General features: G+C 36.6%; 1 protein-coding gene across 1 annotated transcript in view; it reads left to right on the top strand.

Moving 5' to 3' along the window:
* LOC150083332 (death-associated protein kinase 1-like) overlaps window positions 1–19,609 on the top strand; it is a 574,715-nt gene that overhangs the window by 54,767 nt on the left and 500,339 nt on the right. The window contains exon 5 of the mRNA XM_090377188.1: window positions 3,846–3,921. Coding sequence (XP_090233314.1) covers window positions 3,846–3,921 — 76 coding nt within the window. The remainder of the gene's footprint in view (window positions 1–3,845; window positions 3,922–19,609) is intronic.

Below are 19,609 nucleotides of genomic sequence, written 5' to 3'. Positions count from 1 at the left end.
GTTCAAATGCATCGGAACTTTCGTTCCACGCCATAAATGAACAACATACATTCGGCTTTAATGAAACAAAAATTATAAATATTCAACACAACTACTACAAACTACTTATTGCAGAAACCTTAGAGATGAAACTACATGCAACTTCAATCAATATCCGTAGGCCATTCCTATTGTCCGACGATTGGTCACTTATACGCATGCGTGAAGAACAAACACTACAACATAAGACAAAAGTTTCGGACTAATTGTGAGTAGCTCTCTTCCTGTGAACATGACACCCCGAAAAGTTCTAGTCCGACTTAAGGAATGTAGAGAATAACCCCCACCCCATATCCAATTATTAGACCCCTAAATTTAACTCAAAATTCCCGCCACAGCACCAAAAAGAAAAAATCGATCCTTAATTATTAGCCAGTTTAGACCTCCAAAATCTAACTTTATGACAATGTCTTGCAAAATTGATATCACCTTCGCCATGAATTAGTAGCGAGTTGGACAAGGAGAGTTGGAAAAGAAGCTTCCTATATCAAAAACAAAGGTAAGCCCTGTTGATTCATAATTACTTTTATGCATACACTTATACAATGTGATGTATAGTTTGTATGCATCAAATTGTATAATGGCAGCAAAAACAAAACTTAGCAATCATCTTATGTGTGGGAAATTTAATTGACATCAATTTTGAGAAAGATAATATTATTTATGAAAAAGATATCAAGTGTGTAAGATTTTGATATAAATTAAGAAATATTGTGAGAAAGATATTGGTATCAATTGTGCTGTGAATTTCTTCATAGCACAATTGTTTTCTTTCCCATATTGACTAATTAACCTGTTAACTGTATACTTATGAATGTCTGTCATAAATGAGAATTATGAAAATTCTGCAAGGGTTAATAAGTGACTAAAAATTTCTTTTGATTAATTGTTCTGAACTTGTATGTATGCTTCAGACCCGTTTAAATAAATATGGATTCATTTTGATCCCTTCAACTTTGAATTAAAAGAGGTTTTACTGTACATCAGAATATATCAATTAAAGAATATTTAACCCGAAAGATGTTACTGGACTAGTGGAATCCTGCAAGTTATGCTGTTGTTTTGCATGGCTCAGTATTATGGATTAAAGATGAAAGTAACCTTCATTATGCATTTAATTGGAATATTTTCTTCCATACTTACTTAACAACTCATGTAAATTTGATACAGTATTTAGAGATCAGCATATGACCACCAAATAGCCACTTCTTTTGTGTGATGGGAGACCAGTAAACCTTGAAACAGTTGCCATAGTAGTACATTGAGTTTTAGATAAGTGGTGTGATGGTTTCAACTTTTGATGATGATAGTTGTATGAATTAATACTAATAATTTGGGTTGCTCTGCAGGTAGTAGTAGTAGTAATGGAGGCATGTGATGCAAGAAAGCAAGAATATGAGCTTATGCAGCATTAGCCAAAAAAAAATAAAACAATTTCACACATCCATTCCCTCCAAAAAGTTTGTCCAGTTCTTCCTTGAATTTATTTAAGCTATTAACTTCCACAACGACAGATGGAAGTTTGTTCCGGCAATTAACCACCCGCTGACTAAAGACAAATTTCCACACATCTATTCTACAACTGTCTTTCCTCAATTTGAATTTATGCCCCCTCAGGTTTGTAATTTGAGCAAGCGGAAGAATCCCATCAGAATTCAGCATGCCCAACCCATTCAAGGTCTTATACACTTCAATCAGATCACCTCGCAGGCGCCTGGTCTCCAGCTGCTGCAATTTGAAGAACTTAAGCCTTTCTTGGTAAGAGGATCCCTTCATTCTCCTCACCAATCTTGTTGCCCTTCTCTGTACACGCTCAAGCAACTCTACATCCTTCCTAAAATGAGGCCTCCAGATCTGTACGCAGTACTCAAGGTGTCCATTGCCTTATACAAAGGCAATGGACACTTTCTAATAAATGAAATCACTTCATGTCATTTATGAAGTGAGCTTATGTTCACTTCATAAATGACAGTTATTCATGAGTTGGCCTAAATTTTCTAATATTTTAAATTGAGTGATGTCATCAAAAATAGATGAATCCGTTATCAATGAATTACTTATTTTGCTCACGAATAGCAGTAGACAATCCCATAACTCTCAAACCAACAACATTCCACATGATATTAATTAATTACATAATGCAAACATATCTTAATTCTAAAACAGCTGAACATTAGAGAACAACTGAGCATTGAGCATTATTGTGTTCCCTTCAAAGCTGGAATAACATAGATTTTTATTGCTTGGAGATAATTTCCATCCTGCACATTACCATTCAAGGAATATAAATTAAAAACTATATAACATGGTGTATTTCTTATTGACTTTTATTGTTTTTATTTTTATTTATTTATTTTTGTGCTATTTGTTGCATTAAGGGTTAAAACTGGCTTTTATCAAAGAAATATCAGTGGACATGTTTTGGTAAGCATGGGGGAGTGGAGATGTGTAATGTGCAATAGTGTTCTCATCTTCAGATGCTGGATTATTGAATTTTCAAGACTGTTAGATGCCAGAATATTTTTTTAATAATAATAAAATTTAAAAAGCAGGCATAGCATTTAACTGGACCCAAAGAATTATGGGAGATTGTTTTGTTCTAGCAGAGGAATTGATTTAAAGAAGAAAAGCTCATGCATAGCTTGACTTTCTCATGTTTATTTTTTGCATATATCCACTGTCCAGTATACAGATGGTGAAGTTGTAATTTGGAATGCATTGTTGACATGCTCTTGGTTGGTGGTCTCCTGTAGAAGGCAACATATATCACTATGAGCTCGCATATATATATATTGTATCACTGTTAACCTTGATAGTTATGAAACTGAAAGGAATAAACATTTCCAGTTAGGAGTGCAAAGCATATTTTGCCCTGATGTTTTTCTTCCTTCTGTGAAGAATGTGACAGAAGCTTCCAAAGTGTGATGAGGCCATCACAATGCCTATTATATAAATGGTATATAATGATAGCATTTATAGGGTGAATTCAGATGATTGAGCTAATATAATGCTACAGTCTCCTTTGTTCTAGAAGTAGAATTACAAAGAGGAATATTAGCACGGCGCCTCCGTAGCCAGGTGGGAAGGAGCAGCAGTGCGTAGCACACGCTTCTTGATTAGACCGGGGTTCGAGCCCGTCACCACCAAATACGGAGGATGTGGAAAGGTCGGGGAATGACCACCGCATATCCCGGAGCAATATGGCCTTAGTTGCTAATGCTCCTAAAAAACAACAACAAGGAATATTAGCGTGTGAGACGTTAAGAGCCATATGAAATATCAATTGTTTTTTAAAGTATACTTCAAATGGCAGAAAAATTTCCAACTGTTTCTAGAATTCTAATTTGCAAATTTTGAATATATTGTACTTATTCTGGAAACATGAAAATGAAGATTTCCAGTTATTGAACAAAGTCAGCTGATTTATTTTATTATTATTTTTATTTTTTTTGAGACAAATGAACAAGCTGTCTTCAGGAGCAAATTAGGAAATCAGCTAATTATTTAAAGAAAAATCACATTAGAAATTGATAGTCAGTGTATAGTTACGAATATTTCAGGGTTATGAATCACAAATTACATTGTTAAAGGCATGTTGCTGGGTTTGCCAGAACATATTGTTAATTATAACTATTTGTTAAAATAACATAGTTTAAAAAAATTTTTTTTTGTATTCTAAAACTTTGTTGCTGAGGTGTTAAAATATTAAATAATAAATGTTTTATAAGTAATCTTAGTAATTTGAAAACTAATTATTTTGTGTTGATTTTCAAGTTTATTATTAAAATATTAATTTCATTTTCCAGCACCAGAAATTGTAAATTATGAACCAGTATGCTTAGCCACTGACATGTGGAGTGTTGGAGTTATTACTTACATACTGTATGTTTGCATTTTTAATCTTTGATAAAAAAATAAATTATTAATGTAATAAAATATAAATGACTGTCTCTGAAATTTTTAGTTATAAACTTAGTGATTACTGTAATAACCATTTGATTTTTGATATGAAATAAGTGGTTTGCTTTCTTTATAGGATATTAATACATTGGATGCCACTTATTGTGATCACTTTGGGAGACATTTAATTGATAACAATATCCAAAGAAACAAGAACTTGGCTGTTCAGAGTTGTTTATTGATGTAGGGTGGAAATGTGTACATAAAAAAAAGTGAAAGTGAATATAAAATACTTTGATTTAATCCATTTTTTTTTTTTGAAAAAGTCATCAATAAAAATGATCTGGGAACCCATACAAACCATTAAAACCAACGAATACTAAAATCGAGAATTAGAAAAGGGTTAATGCTCTTCTGTAAAACAGTAAGATTGGCAGGAGTATAGATACAGTACTATCTTTAGATAGTATGAATCAGAGCTGTAATACTCAATATGTTCTACGTTGAAAATAATATTAGTAAATTAATAAGAGGAGTTTACCTCAATATAGTACGTGGAACACTTCCGTATGATACCCTCCAGAAATTAAAACGGAAAAAACGAAAAAATCGACAACTTACCGGTACATTAAAGTAAAATATAAATTTATATTTTTATTTCATACGGAAGTGTTCCACGTACTATACTGAGGTAAACTCCTCTTGTTAATTTACTAGTACTATCTTTAATAGAGTAATAACACCGACAACCATATGAATCGTATGGAGCAACAGCAGCAACATGCAATGTGTTGAATTTAAGGACAAATCAGGATATTATGTACTTACTTCCACTGTGCACGCATAGAGCACAATAAGGATAAGGCAAAAAAGTGATAACATAAACCAGTGTTGATTGTAATAAGCAACATTTTTTTTGTATTCATAAAATTGACAATATTAAACAAATGATAACATTATCTGTGATCACAGTAAGCAGTGTGCATTGTATTTATGCACTATTGTACTGGTTGTGCAGTTACATTGTTTAAATATGTACTGTATGAAAGTGGATGGGTTTACATAAAAGGCTTTGTTATAAAGTATATTGTGAATCACTTTGTGATGAGTTGCCTTACTGTTACACTTGGATTAAGTATCACTTTCCCGAAAGAAGTGTACTGCTATTTATTGATACTTCAGTGCTTACTGATATTTAGTACTTCAGTACTTACTTACATCCAGATAGTTCCAATTTGGAGGTTTTCTCCTTATTGGTAGGGTGGGGGGAAACCCTCAAAAGTGTAAGAGCCAACAATCCAGTGTGACTTGATGCACAAGGTGCAAGAGCAGGACCACTCTTTAAGTAATTCACAACATGCATTTTATTACAATTAAGCTTTTTATGCAAACTTTGTTTGCTTTTGCCAGCTTAAATGATACTATTACATTATCAGTACAGTAGTTGTATATATTTCCGTAACTTGAAACTTTATGCTCTAAACTTATACAGAATTTTTTACATAATTATTATAGTATTACATAATTACAGTATTACTTTAGAAAGTGAAAAAATAAATATACAAAAAAAAAGAACAAAAAAAAAAAAAAACACTAAAAGAGTTTGACAAGATATATCAGTGCAACTTTTGATGTGTGAAATGAAGGGCATAACTGAATTACACAGGTTGATTAAATAGAATAAGTGAAATATTTCATTTTTAAAAATTAACTTGTATTTATTAATTTCAGAAAACTATATAATAATAAATGAGAGATTTTATACATAATCATATGTTATAATCTCTTCATCGAGATCATCAAAGAAGAGATCGTAACTCAGTCTGTGGCGAAAATACTGAGAGAACAGAAAAACTGATAAGCTACTAACTTGCATACTGCCTTCTCTTATTCTAATGCAGCCTGTCTAAAGCATTAACTCTTGGCTCAGAGTGAAAGTGGTCACCAACACAGATGATCACCAAATATATTAGTCGAGCATAAAATACCAAACACATGTACTTATTGGAAAGTAATAACATTTGCTACTTATGCAATAATTGCATCCCCCCACAGTTTTTTTTTTCCTAATCCATCTCTATTAACAGCTGTGTTCATCTTCAGCACACACTTGATCTCTTTGGTGCTTGATCTATACAGTAGGCTCTCGATTTTCCAGGATAGATGGTAAAAAAAAAATCCCAGATAATCGATTTCCTGATTTATCCAAAAATACAGCAAGTTCCCGACATACATAAGAGATATATTCCAGGACTCCTTACGCAAGTCGAGTTTTACGTAACTCGGGAATAACTAATAAAATATTGCTACTATATCCCTGATATGCCAAAATTACAAAAACCACATAATATACTCAGAAGAATGATGAAAAATAGTTATATATTTTTATATATAACTAATATTAGTTATATATTTAGAAAAATAGTTATATATTTTTAATTTGCGCAATTAAAAACTTTATCTAGGGACACAGCGGTGAAGTCGCTGAAGTGGCATATAAGAAAAGAAAACATAAAAGGAAGAAAGAAAGCATGTTATTGCTCTGTAAAAACTGATATGTATTTCATAGCCTTGGTTATTATAGTTGACTTTATTAGTGCCAATCGCTTCACTTCTCGTATTTTGTCTTTCTCCTTTATTGTGTTCACCGTTGATACTGACAAATCTGAATTCTGCGCAATACTTGTTAATGTTTGGCGATTTTCATACATCCATATGATTTTAATTTTTTGATCCAACTCGATCGCTTTTTTTTCTTGATAGATTTACTAGTACTGTTGTCACTTATTCTCTTAGTCGGCACCATGATAGATAACGGTCAAAATTAAATTTTCTGAAAAGAACTTCACAGGGTCAAAACTCACTTGTCACCCCACGCGAGTTTGCATTTTACTAAATCACATTTCTCGAGGTCACTACCATAAAATAATAAAAACAATTTGCACTTTCTGTGTTATTGGGCTTTTCTGTTAGTTGTTGTTATTTGATTTTTAGGAACATTAGCAACTAAGGCCATATTGCTCCGGGGATATGCAGTGGTCATTCCCTGACCTTTCCGCATCCTCCGTATTTGGTGGTGATGGGCTTCAACCCCGGTCTAATCAAGAAGCGTGTGCTATGCACTGCTGCACCTGGCTACGGAGGTGCCTTTTCTGTTAGTGCAATTCATTATAAACGGATAGTAAACTCTATCTTATTGCATTTGGGATAATACCCATAGCTGGAATTGTGGGTTTTTATGGTGAAATGTATGAAATTTTCTATAGTGAAATGTGTCCCCCTCACTGAAATCTTTAGTCATATAAAAACAATATAAATAACGTAATGTAAGTCCGAAGCTCGTAAGTTGGGGACTTACTGTATTGAAAAATGTTCAGCAACCTACGTAAAAAGTATGGTGATAGATAAAAAAACTTATCATGCACTACTTGCATGTCCAATACAATGAAGATTTTAAATCTAATAGCTTCCCTTTATTTTTTACGATGTCGCATGTGGTTTGGTCGCCAACATTATAATGGTTCATTAGAGATTTTAACGGATGTACCGTTTTCAAACTTTTGAATAGTATCAAGTTTTTGTTTAATTGAAAGCATAACTCTTGCATTTGCCCATCATTTTCACGATTTCTAAAGAAAAAAAAAATATTTACTATAAAAAAAAAAAAAATTTCGACATCCCTGAAATAATTAACAAAACAAAATTTTTTTTTTTTTTTTTTTTTTGGCTGATGCTACATAAGCTCATACACTTGCTTTCTTGCATCACATGCCACTACTACTACTAAACATTTGGTTTTTTTTTTTTTTTTTTTATGAAGACAGTGGAAGGGTTGCAAGATAATAGGTACATTAATCTTCCAATGACGACTTATAATGCCGCTTCTTGTTGCTTATTTATGACTTGCAAAACATCTGTTTATATACCTATTCTAGTTATTACTAGAATTTTATGATTTCTGGTTGATTTTTTTTAATTTTTTTATTTGGAACCTTGAAGTGTCCCGGTTAATCCGATCCCGGTAAATCAAGAGTCTGCTGTACAGTAAATAAATGCTTAATATCTGTCCAAAAATTCAGTAATCTATTTTGCTCATATTTACAAATCACTGATTCTGTTTTGCTTTCTATGTTTACTCTCATTCCATTCAGTGATGATGGACCATCATTAATGAGTAATGCAGGATCATCTGGTTAGGAATGCATTTATATGGCAGTCACAGCATGAATTTGTTAAGGAGTGATCTTGTCTGATCAATTTGATTGGATACTATGTTGAAGTGATAAAGGAACTGGATGCAAAAAGTAATTTTGATATCCTATACTTGGATTTTAGGAGAGCTTTTGATACTGTTGCACATAAGACTGCTGTACAAATTTGATCTGTTTGGCATTAAGGGTAAGTTACTGCTATTGAAAAAGGGATGATTGAGTGCATTTATATTGAGTGGGAGAAGATAGAGTGGTTATCAGTGGATACTGCTCTTCTTGGACTAATGTTATTAGTGGAGTCACTCAGGGTTCAGTACTGAGCTCAGTTGTTGTTTTCTACATTTATTAATGATACTGATGAAGGCATATCAAGCTTACTCTCTAAGTTTGCAGATGATACAAAGGTGGGCAGCATGGTTAATTACAGTAATTGGGGTGTGTTACCCCAACAAGACCTGGATAAATTAGGCAGATGGGCTGAAGAGTGGCAGCTGAGGCATTAATTGATAAATGCAAGGTACTGCATATGGACTTTTTTATTTATTTATTGGTGTAGATGCAGCCTGATCTGCAGCTAAACTATGGCAACTCCATGTTTATTATGTGTAGATACTGTACAGATCAAGGCCAATCAGCGTAGTGATATGTATCGTAGTATGATGTTGGGTTATGTTGTTCATATTGTATGACTGCCCACTTCACCTAGTCTGCTGAAGCAAGTTGGACCAGACTAATTACCATCTCTGGCACATGGAGCCAGGCCAGAGATCTACTATCTAGCAGAGGTAAGCATGTGTCCATCTACTTAGAGTACAGATCTGGAAACACTGACAGTGTGTGTGTGCACGCAGAGTAATGAAGAAGAGAGAAGTAGAAAGTAGAAAAGAACCAGTTTAAAAGCAAAATAGAAAGAAAATAGAGAAGAAAGAGAAGAAGAAAAGACAAGATTCCTGTCCGAATCGTCCATACTGAGCTGAATTTATTTTCAAGAAAGACTAACACAATCTGTCGTGCCCATAACAAACTGCAGAGCTTTCTGAAATGATGGGCAGAAGATATATTCATATGGAATGTGTTGCACAATGGTCTGCAGCTAAACAATTTGCACAAGTTGGTTTTGTATTTCTATATGGACAGTGGACATAAGAATGCCCACCTCTAGCACAGTGCAAACAGTTTTTATCCTCTGAGTAACACCGTCCAGCTGTATACCCATACCATAGACAACAATAGCACATCGTGGTGAGATATCATCTAAACCTATACACACAATAGCCAAGCTACATACGATCAGAACACTCCAACATTTTCTGCACTCTGTGACTTAAAGCTATTATCCAGTTCTGGCTCTCACCCGACCTTTGAACTCTTGAAAAGGAAATTGCACACTCCTTGAGAAACTCATCTTTTCAAATCCCAAACTCAGATAAATACAATTCACTCAACAGTTCTTGCCCCTAAATTCCCTTTTCAATATTAAATACAATAATTCTTAGCATAGGCCTTGTAACTCTAGTGAAACAAAGATTCTTGTCCTTCAATCGTATGGTTTCAATCTGTTGAACATTCTTGAATTGGCTTCAATCTTTTGAATATCTTTGCTCATTTCAAGTTTAATAATTACTTGCCCTCCCTGGCAATCTTTAATCCTGTTCACTTTCAACAAGCTGAATCGTAATCAGCAATCCTCAGGATTTTTTTTGAATCTCCTCACCCTTGATAGCCTTCATCTTGCTGCCCAGTTTCACAGTGTTATCCATAGTTCTTATGCAGTTGTCATCTTCACCAGGTCTACCCAATTCCTTCTGCTTTCCATCCCAGTAGCCTGTCGCAATTGGACTCTTGCAGCTTGATTGGTCCAACAATGAGAGACTGCCCCCCCACGCTATCAATCATGACCTCGTATGTTTCGAGCTGTGAAATAAAAATCATTCAGCATGCCTTTCTTCATTAACCATAGACATAATGACCATATGGCCATTACTAATACTAACAGCTGAATAGTCTTCAAAAAGTTTCTTACCATCTGCTACATTTGTTCCAGAGTCCACAATGAACACCCCAAACGTTTTAGTCTTGATTCAATGGAGATATCACTCTCAGCACTTTGTGTAGTTTCTTCATCACCTGCCAAAGAAGCAGGAGAAGTACCTATAGATCATTAAGTATCCTCAGCCTCAGCTGAAGGGCCACATCCACCAGTGAAAGTCTCTTTAGCCTTCATACAACCAACCGTACTTTGATCTCTTTCATGAACACTCCATATCGTACTCTCCAGTTTCTGAACATGTACTGTATTATGTTCTATTTCAGGTCCAATTTTGGTAATTTTTACTTTAAAATCAATCTTTTCAATTGTACCGTTTATGTACGTCATTCCTTTTACCAATTCCTTTATTTCTTACCGACCTCTCAGCTCCATAGGTTAAAGTAGGCTTAAAAACTATAATATAAATAGCTCTTTTTGTTTATTTTTCATTTTGTGGCAAATGAATATATGTAATTGGCTTCCTAAACTTCATTCTTTACATATTCTTTTGTTTATTTCCATGCTTGGTCCTTCACTTTCATTAAAGACATGTTCCTACATGTACAAAATAATTAATTTGTTCCAACCTTTGGTTATTTATTCTGGACTCTGAATTTTCCTTGGTTTTTACAACTGTCATAGTTTTTGTTTAACCGATTTTCTTGCCAAACTTTTTGTAACCTGTACCTAATATATTAAGGGATTTTTTCCAGATTTTGCATGCAACTGTTTAACAATGCAGTGATTATCATATATAATCATAATTCAATTTGTTTATCTACCGCGTTAAACTTTGCCAATAACTTACATTCTCGTATTAAATGGTCAAAATTATAAAAAGAAATAGTGATGACATGCTACTCTTGCCTCCCTCTAAGACCTTCAGCTGTTTCCCAATGCTTTTTAAATCTCTTGAAATTTTCTATTTTCAAACAGATATTTTATTTCCCTTAAAAGATTATCTTTCCATGTGGCATTTTTCTTAATTTGAAAGAATAGATTTCTAGGTATTTTATTGTATGCTTTTCAAGGTCAACAGATTCTAAATACAGATTGTTCTTATGCTTCCCTGACTTTGCTGTAACATATTGTAGGGCAGATACATGATCCTGGCACTGTTCTTCTCCAAGATTGCATTCAATCATCCTTCTAACTCCCTTCTCCAAGAAAAGTTCATGTACCTGATAGAGATTTTTCCTGATACATTAAGGAGTGAAATGCTTTTCTAATTTCTGCATTAAGTTGGATTTTATTTTGTATATTGGAGCAGTTAAAATGCCACGCTTATTTATGTTTACCAGAACTATTTTTCAACTCAGCTTCTTGGCAGGTTTCATATTAGTAGCGTCAAATGATGCAAGCTTATACATTATCATCCAAAAAAAAAAAGCGCTTTACTTGTCCATCCCCTCTAATAATTTGACTAGTTCTTCCTTAAATTTATTTGAACTACCCGCTTCCATAACACCAAATGGAAGTTTGTTCCAACAATCAATTACCTGCTTGCTGAAAGTAAATTTTTACACTTATCCTGCAACCACCCTTCCTCAGCTTACTCAATCCACTCAAAGCCTTCAATGAGATCTTCTCCAGTTGCATAGTTTACAGACACTGCAGTTTGAAAGAAGTCTTTCTTAGTAAGAGTGTCCTTTTATTCCTTTCAGTAATCTTGTTGTTTTACTCTGTACTCATTCCAACAGATTCACATAGTTTCTAACTGAAGCTTCCAGACTATTTCTCAACCATCTCTTTATTGTATATGCAGATGTGGCCTAACCATTGCCTTATACAATGGAATAATCACCTCCATATTTCTTCTGGAAGAATTCCTGTATATCATTGACAAAACTCTATGAGACCTATCTTGGCAGCCTATCTATACCACTCAGATAATTTCCTTTCTGATTGCACTTTAATCCCTCAGATCATATGCATTCCCTGTTACCTTCAGTGTAGTTCCACATGGTTGGTATGTTAATCTGGAAATAATGATACTCATGTGCAGTACCTTTCATTTTTCAGTATTAAACTTCAATTGCCACTTCTCAGCCCATCTGTCTAATTTTTCCCATTCTTGTTGGTGTAGCATTTCCTAACTACAGCCATTAACCATAATACCAACTTTTATATCATCCATAAACTTAGCCATTAAACCTGACATGCCTTCTTCGAGATCATTAATAAATATTGAAAATAGCAGTGGGCCTATTATTGAACCCTGGAGGCCTCCACTAATAACACTAGTCCAAGAAGAGCAGTGCAACCATCCTCTATGTCTCCCACTCAAGCATCCCTTTATCCATAGCAGTAACTAGCCCCTAATGCCACACTGTATCAGTTTGCAGCAGTTTTCTGCATTGAACAGCATCAAAAGCTTTTCTTAATTCAAGTATATGATGTCAAAATTATTTTTTGCATCCAGTTCCTTTGTTGCTGCTTCAAATTGGTTAGACAAGATTACCCCTTAACAGATCCATACTGTGACTGCTTTATAATTGTATTCCTGTCTAGATGGTCTAGCATTACTTCTTTAAGCACTGAGTCAAGTATTTTTTTTCAGGAACAGAAGTGAAGCTTACGTATCAGTAATTGCTCACCTCTCCCTTTGATTCCTCCTCCCCTTTTTAAATATCTCCACTCTACAGGGATCCTCCTGAATCCAAGGATGTTTGCACAGTTATGTCTGAGGGCTTGCATATCTCTTTTGCTGCTGCATCTATAATTGGATAGATGCCATCTGTCATGGGTGCCTTATTTACTTTTAGTTCAAACAATTTCTCTTCCTCTTTTATCTCAATTATAAAATCATATAGCTACTCATTAGAATTTAATACACTTCTGGCATCCCTATCCCTGAAAAATTCTTGTGTGTGAATTTAGATGCAAATTATATATTCAGTTTGTCAGTGACCTGAGCAGGATCATCAACAGTTAATCCTTTTGTATCTAGCAGACCAATGTGAGTCATCACTTTCCTTCCAAGTATTAAAATAAACAAAAAATTCTTTGCTACTTTTCTTTTCATTCTTTGTTGCCAGAGACTTCTAATCTGCCTTAGCTTGCTTAACATCCACTTAATGATTTTATTGAATTTATTTCATACCTTCTTCATTACTTCACTGAAGTCTAGTTTATACCTACTGTATCCCCTGGTAATATTTATGAATCCCCAGTATTTTTCTTCTTCTTCACTAGTTTTGTCAGTTATTGAACTTTTTTTTTGTTATGAAACTCCAAACACGAACGGTATTAGAACCACTTAGCACCATATGTGATTTAAAGATTGAGAAGAGAGAGGATGAAGCCTGTTGACATTAAACTTGAATTTTTTTAGATTGTAATTTTCAGAAAACATATGGAGGGAGGTTATTCCAGAAAATGAGAGTTAGCATTAGTTGAGGCATATGATGCAAGAAAGCAAGCTTATAGAGCATCAGCCAAAAGAAAAAAAAAAACCTTCCCATTTCACCCATCCGGTCACTCCGAATGTTTGTCTAGTTCATCCTTAAATTTATTTAAACTATCAACTTCAACAACTTCCAGCAATCAACTACCTGCTGGTTAAAGGCAAACTTCTGCACATCTATTCTACAACTGTTTTTCCTCAATTTGAATCCATGCCCCCTCAGGTTCTTAATCTCAGCAAGTGGAAGTATCCCATCAGCATTGAGCCTACTCAAACCATTCGAGGCCCTGTACACCTCAATCAGATCATCAATCAGTCTCCCGATGCTGCAACTTACAGAATTTAAGCCTCTCCTATTATCAATCTTGTTGCCCTTCTCTGTACTCGTTCTAGCAACTCTACATCCTTGCTAAAATGAGGCCTCCAGACCTGTGTGCAGTACTGAAGTTGTGGCCTCACCATTGCCTTATACAAAGGTATAATCACCTTGTCTCTGGTAGCAAAATTCCTATATATCATTAACAAAACTCCATGACCCACTCGGGCAGACAGTCTGCGCTGCTCAGAGAACTTCATATCTGACTGCACAATTACCCCCAGGTCTTTTTCATTCTCCACCTCCCTGAGTGTAGTATCACACAGTTAGTACATTTCTCTTGGATTACTGCAACCCATGTGCAGTACTTTGCATTTGTCAATATTAAACTTCAGTTGCCACTTCTCAGACCATCTACCTAACTTTTCTAGATCCTGGTGCAGTAGCATACTGTCTTTACTATCATTAACAACCCTGCCAACCTTTGTGTCATCTGCAAACTTGGACATTAAGTCTAATGTATACCTTCATCGATATCATTAATAAATACACAAAACAACAATGGGCCCAGCACCAAATCCTGGGGGACTGCACTTATAATATTAGTCCACGTAGAGCAGTGTCCATTGATTACCACTCTCTGCTGTCTCCCACTCAACCATCCCTTTATCCATTGCAGCAACTTGCCCTTAATGCCATACCGCTCCAATTTGTGCAGCAGTCTTCTATGTGCAACAGTATCAAAAGCTTTCCTGAATTCCAAGTACAGGTAGCCCTTGATTTATGCCAGGGTTAGGTTCCTGGGGGAACAAATGGAACCCTTTATATCATGGAATCAATGGGAAATCACAGGGTTAGGTTCCAGGCACCAAAAATTTTACTACACTTTTCAGTACTGGTATATTTAAAGCAAAGAAATAAACTTATTTAATTAAAAAAGTGTTTTATTTTTAAACTACATAAATATAATAGTACGTACATGTAAATAAAAAATAAATTAATATATACGTAAAACATTTTGACAATGGCATAATGCGAAGTTTTAGTTCGCTTTTGAAGGTCCTGGTAGAGGATCTTCTGCTGAAGGCCCTGGTTGATGATGTTCTGTTTACTTCCCTTGGTTGAGAAGATTGCCTTTTTCTGAATCAAGGATCAAGTGTTGATTGCCTGGATTTCTTCCTCCTTTCTTTAAGAATTTCAAAATAAGGGCTCAGGTTTGATATGACACCCCTTTTAACTGTGGCTCTCCTCTCCCAGCCGTGACCAATGTCACAGAGTTCATTAGTGAGGGACTCTACAGTTGCAAGGATTTGTTGTAGATCACTGGTCTTCATAATTTTTAGAGGATAGTTGTCTTCTTTCTCTTCGTCTTGCTGCTGGCTAAGTTATGCAGCTAACTCTTCAAGGTCTTCATTTGAAAGATTCTGTGCATAACTTTTCGAGAGCTCAGTTACATCTTCAACTGTAACTTCTTCTAACCCTGTCTCTTGTGCCAGCCTGCTGATGTCTTCTACTGCAATGTAGCTCGAATCCTCTGAAGTCGTGCATGAGATCTGGGAGCAGTTTATGCCACACTCCATTTAGACAATTGACAGTCACTTCTTGCCAGGCTGTGTTAACGTGATCGATTCCCTTCAAGACATCAATCTACCACCAATATTCTCTGATGGTAATGTTGGACCTGTCTAAAGCTTTCACCATTTTTGTAAATGTTTGCCGTCGGTAATAAGTTTAAAGGTGGCTATTACTTCCTGGTCCATGGGTTGAAAAACTGATGTTGTGTTAGGGGACATGTAGACAACATTTACTTTAAGAGGCATTCTGACTTCGCCCAGATTTGTAGGATGTCCAGTGGCATTGTCCAAAAGAAGAATAGTCTTGGTTGGTAATTTTTTGTCATATCAGAATTTGAGAACAGTAGGGCAAAAATAGTTGGTGTACCAATCCAAGAAGATGTCCTGTGACACCCAAGCCTCCTTGTTTGACTTCCAGTACAGAAGCAACATGGTTTTGTTTAAGCCTTTCATAACACATGGTGTTTCTGAATGGTACACCAATATTGGCTTCAATTTTAAATTGCCTGACATATTTGCTCCCAACAAAAGTGCCAGCCTGTCTTTTGATGCGTTAAATCCAGGAGCCAAACAGCACCAGGGGTTTCCTCCATCTCCACGTAATTTTCATCATCGTGTGATACAGTATGCTGTAAAAGCTAGAGATTTAAAAGTGTGTGGATTCTGTGGTGTGTAATGTCGTGTACAATGGTACACGACATTACACACGTGATGGGGTCCAACGTTGCCCACACTTAACCTCGGGGAGGTTGACCAGATACACCAGTTTTAGATTTTACTCTGGCAGGTCCAGCCACATAATTTCCTGAGATTTAAGTGGCTAGGACCTATATATATATATATATATATATATATATATGTATAAAAAAAAAAAAAAAAAACCCACTCTGTGAGAGTTGTACACTGAAAGTGAATAGTGCCAAAAGGTTGAGCGTTTGATTTCGATGTTTTTATTTTGACATGTGGGTCATATGCGGTGTAAGTTGACAGGAGGGGGGACTGAAGGCTGGGGAAGGAGTAGAAGTAAGGGGTCGATATGTGAGGTGACCCCTGTAGTGGTCAGTGGAGCATGCCCCACCAGAGGGAGAATGGCGAGGGGGATCAGAGATCTGGCTCCCCCCTTGCCAGGGGTGTGGATTGAAAGGTACCTCCCAAGGGTGGGGTACAGATTGGCAAGTGGCTATCGCAGCAAGGCTGCAGGTATGGTCCTTGTTGGTGGTGTCAGGTCCAGGAGAGTAGTGTCCAATGATAGTCTTTCATGAGACTAGTGAGTCCCGTCCTTGTATCATTTGTTATGCGTGATAGTCCCTTTAGTCAACAGTGCAGTTGCTCAGCAGATTGTCTTGTCAGGTCCTAGGTGTCTTCTCCGTGGTGTCACTCTCGTTCAGGCTCAGTTGTTTTGAGAGCGCTGCTCTGCTACATTTCTTTGCTGGTTCAATGCTGCATTCTCAGCTTTTCTCCTTGTGAAAATGTCTTGAGCATATTTTGTGAATGCCTTGTATTCCTCGTGGGAATCTAGGAGGCATTGCTCCTAATTTTGTGGGATGAAGGTCAGTCTGGTTATAAGCATTCCACACAGTTCCTCATATCGTGGGCACTGATGCATGATATGGAACCAGCTCTCAACCTCCCCGCAAGTGCACAGAGGATCGTCATTAATTCCTAGTGGCGAGTTTCCCGTTGAAAGGGCCGTGACCTGTTAGCAAGGAGGTAGGTGCCAGTCCTGGTTGAAACCAAGTTGGTAATTTCGGGTAAATTTTTTCTATGTATGGCACAAATTTTCGCGTGACCTCACCTTTGGTCGAGGTCGTCTATCTGTTTTGCCATTTCAGCTGAAGGTGTTTTTGCAGTCTCAATTTTTCTACTGTTCTGCTGTTTGTTTCCTCGGTAATGAATCCACAGAATGTTATTTGAATACAGTAGACCCTGCCTGACAATTTCCAGGTCCAGGGGTAAGGTCCCAGCAATTACTTGGAGAGCTTCCGTGCTTACTGTGTTGCAAGCTCAGGTCACTGTGAGAAGGATTGTCCGGTGGGTTGAACCTAGTATTCTCTTATTTGCAGCCATGGTGGTTTTATGATACCAAATTGCTGTTTGGTTTTATGATACCAAATTGGAATGAATGTGGTTTTATAATATAGAGAGAGGACTCTCCATTTTAGGCCCCATTTGCGGCGGGTGACCCTTGCGACCATACCAGAATATTTTCTTATTTTGATCCTCGCTCGGGTGAGATGAGGTTTAAACAATAGTTTTGTATCGAACACTACACCGAGGTATTTCATTTTGGTGGAGAATTTGATGGTGGTTCCATTTATTTTTATCTGAGGGGCCTTCTTTCACTGGGGATTCCTTTCAGAAGGATGGAAGTTGTCTTTTTCAATGAGATATACAGAAAGTTTTCCTCCGTCTACCTTCGAGGTATGTTCAGGGCAGCATTTGCTTGGTTTTCCAATTAGGCACGAGAGTCAGCCATCACAGTCAGAATCAGGTCATCGGCGAATGCCTGAGAATGGACTTGTCCCAGGTCAATGTGCAGGAACTCGTCAAATACCATATTCCAAAACAGTGGGCCAAGAACTGATCCTTGCAGACATCCTCTGTGAACTGTTCTGGTTACTCTGTGGTATGGGGTTACAACCTGAATGGCTCTCTGTGACAGATATGTTTTTATTATACTATATAAATTGGCCGGAATTTTGGCTTGACTAAGTCTGCCCAGGACGCTTGACCACCAAAGGGAGTCGAACGCCCCAGCGAAGTGAACAGCAATAGCCAAGAAATATTTTTTCTGGCACTGTTCCACGGTAGTGAGTAGGCTCCTCATGGTATCCATGGTTGATAAACTAGGTTTAAAGCTATACTGGCTGGCTGATTCCAATTTGGCAGCAGAGTAGTGATGCTGGATCCGGGTGTGTAGCAATCATTCCAGTAATTTGCTTAATACCGTCAGCAGGGTAATCAGTCAATAAGAATTTGGCAGCTGTGGGTCTTTAGTTGGGTTCTTCAGGATTAATTTCATTGTGGCTGTTCTCCAGTTCTTTTGAAAGTAACCTTTTTCCAGGCATTTATTATATAACTATAGGAGGAGGTTAGAAGCTAGATCCACTGGCCACTTAATGATCTCTGGCTTAAGCATATCTTTGCCTGGGCACTTGTTAGGTCTGATTTGTGCTGTTGCATTTTGTAGCTCTTCTAAAGTGTGAAGGGTCTCTCCACAGCGTCTGTCTGGTAGCTGTCATTTAGTTGGCACGTTCTACACTGTTTTTCAGTACTCAGGGCAAATGCCTCTCTGAATATGATGTCTAGAATATTATTGATGGATTTTTCCCATGCTGTTTTGAGCAATCCTTATGGAGTTTTAGTTGTGGTTAGGATTTCTCCTTTGGGGAGTCTGTAGACTGTCCCAAAGGAGAAATCATTTCTTCATTTCCTGTGCCTGACCCTAGTTGCCCCCAGGCACTCTTTTTACTTTTGCATATTTTTTCTGTATATTGGTTCCTGACTTCCTTGTATCTCTGTCTTAAGACCTCAACCTCATTTTCTGGCCAGGTCCTATGTGCATGTTGAAACTCCTTTCTTTGCTTTGTCATGACTGTCCGGTTAGTCTAAATTTCGTGGTTCCACCCGAGCACTGCGCTGTGGGTGGGGTTCTTCTTTTTGATTGCTATCTGGGCAGCTCTGGAAATCAATTCTGCTACTTTTCTTTCCTGGTAGTCTCTGTCTAGTTCTGCTTCTGTTCCTAGTTGGTGTGTATAGTATGTGTGGATTCTGTTGAGTGCTGGCACCTGGCTACTTTGCAGACAGGGAACCTAGGTCCCATCCTTTGCCACATGGAGGTGCACCAGGGTCTACTACACAAGGGAAGAGACTCTTACTGGTGCCAAAATGGCAGACCAAGAATTAAGGAATTAGTATGATAAGTATGTGATGGAAGGGGAGGAAAAGAGACAAAGTAGGAGATGAAAGTGGAAGGCATCTCCTAGAAATAGGAAGAAATAGTTTAGTAAAGTTTATAGTAAGTTGTTAGTGGAGAATCACCAAAGTTAATTTACAATCCAACAACAATTAACATAATTTTCATAAACTATACATCAAAATGTGTTAGACTGCCTAACCAGCAGTGACACAAGA

Source organism: Mastigoproctus giganteus, chromosome 7 (assembly GCF_048544385.1).
Source record: "Mastigoproctus giganteus isolate SK-2022 chromosome 7, ASM4854438v1, whole genome shotgun sequence".
NCBI classification, from domain to species: Eukaryota; Metazoa; Arthropoda; class Arachnida; order Uropygi; family Thelyphonidae; genus Mastigoproctus; species Mastigoproctus giganteus.
This window is presented reverse-complemented; position numbering and strand designations above follow the sequence as displayed.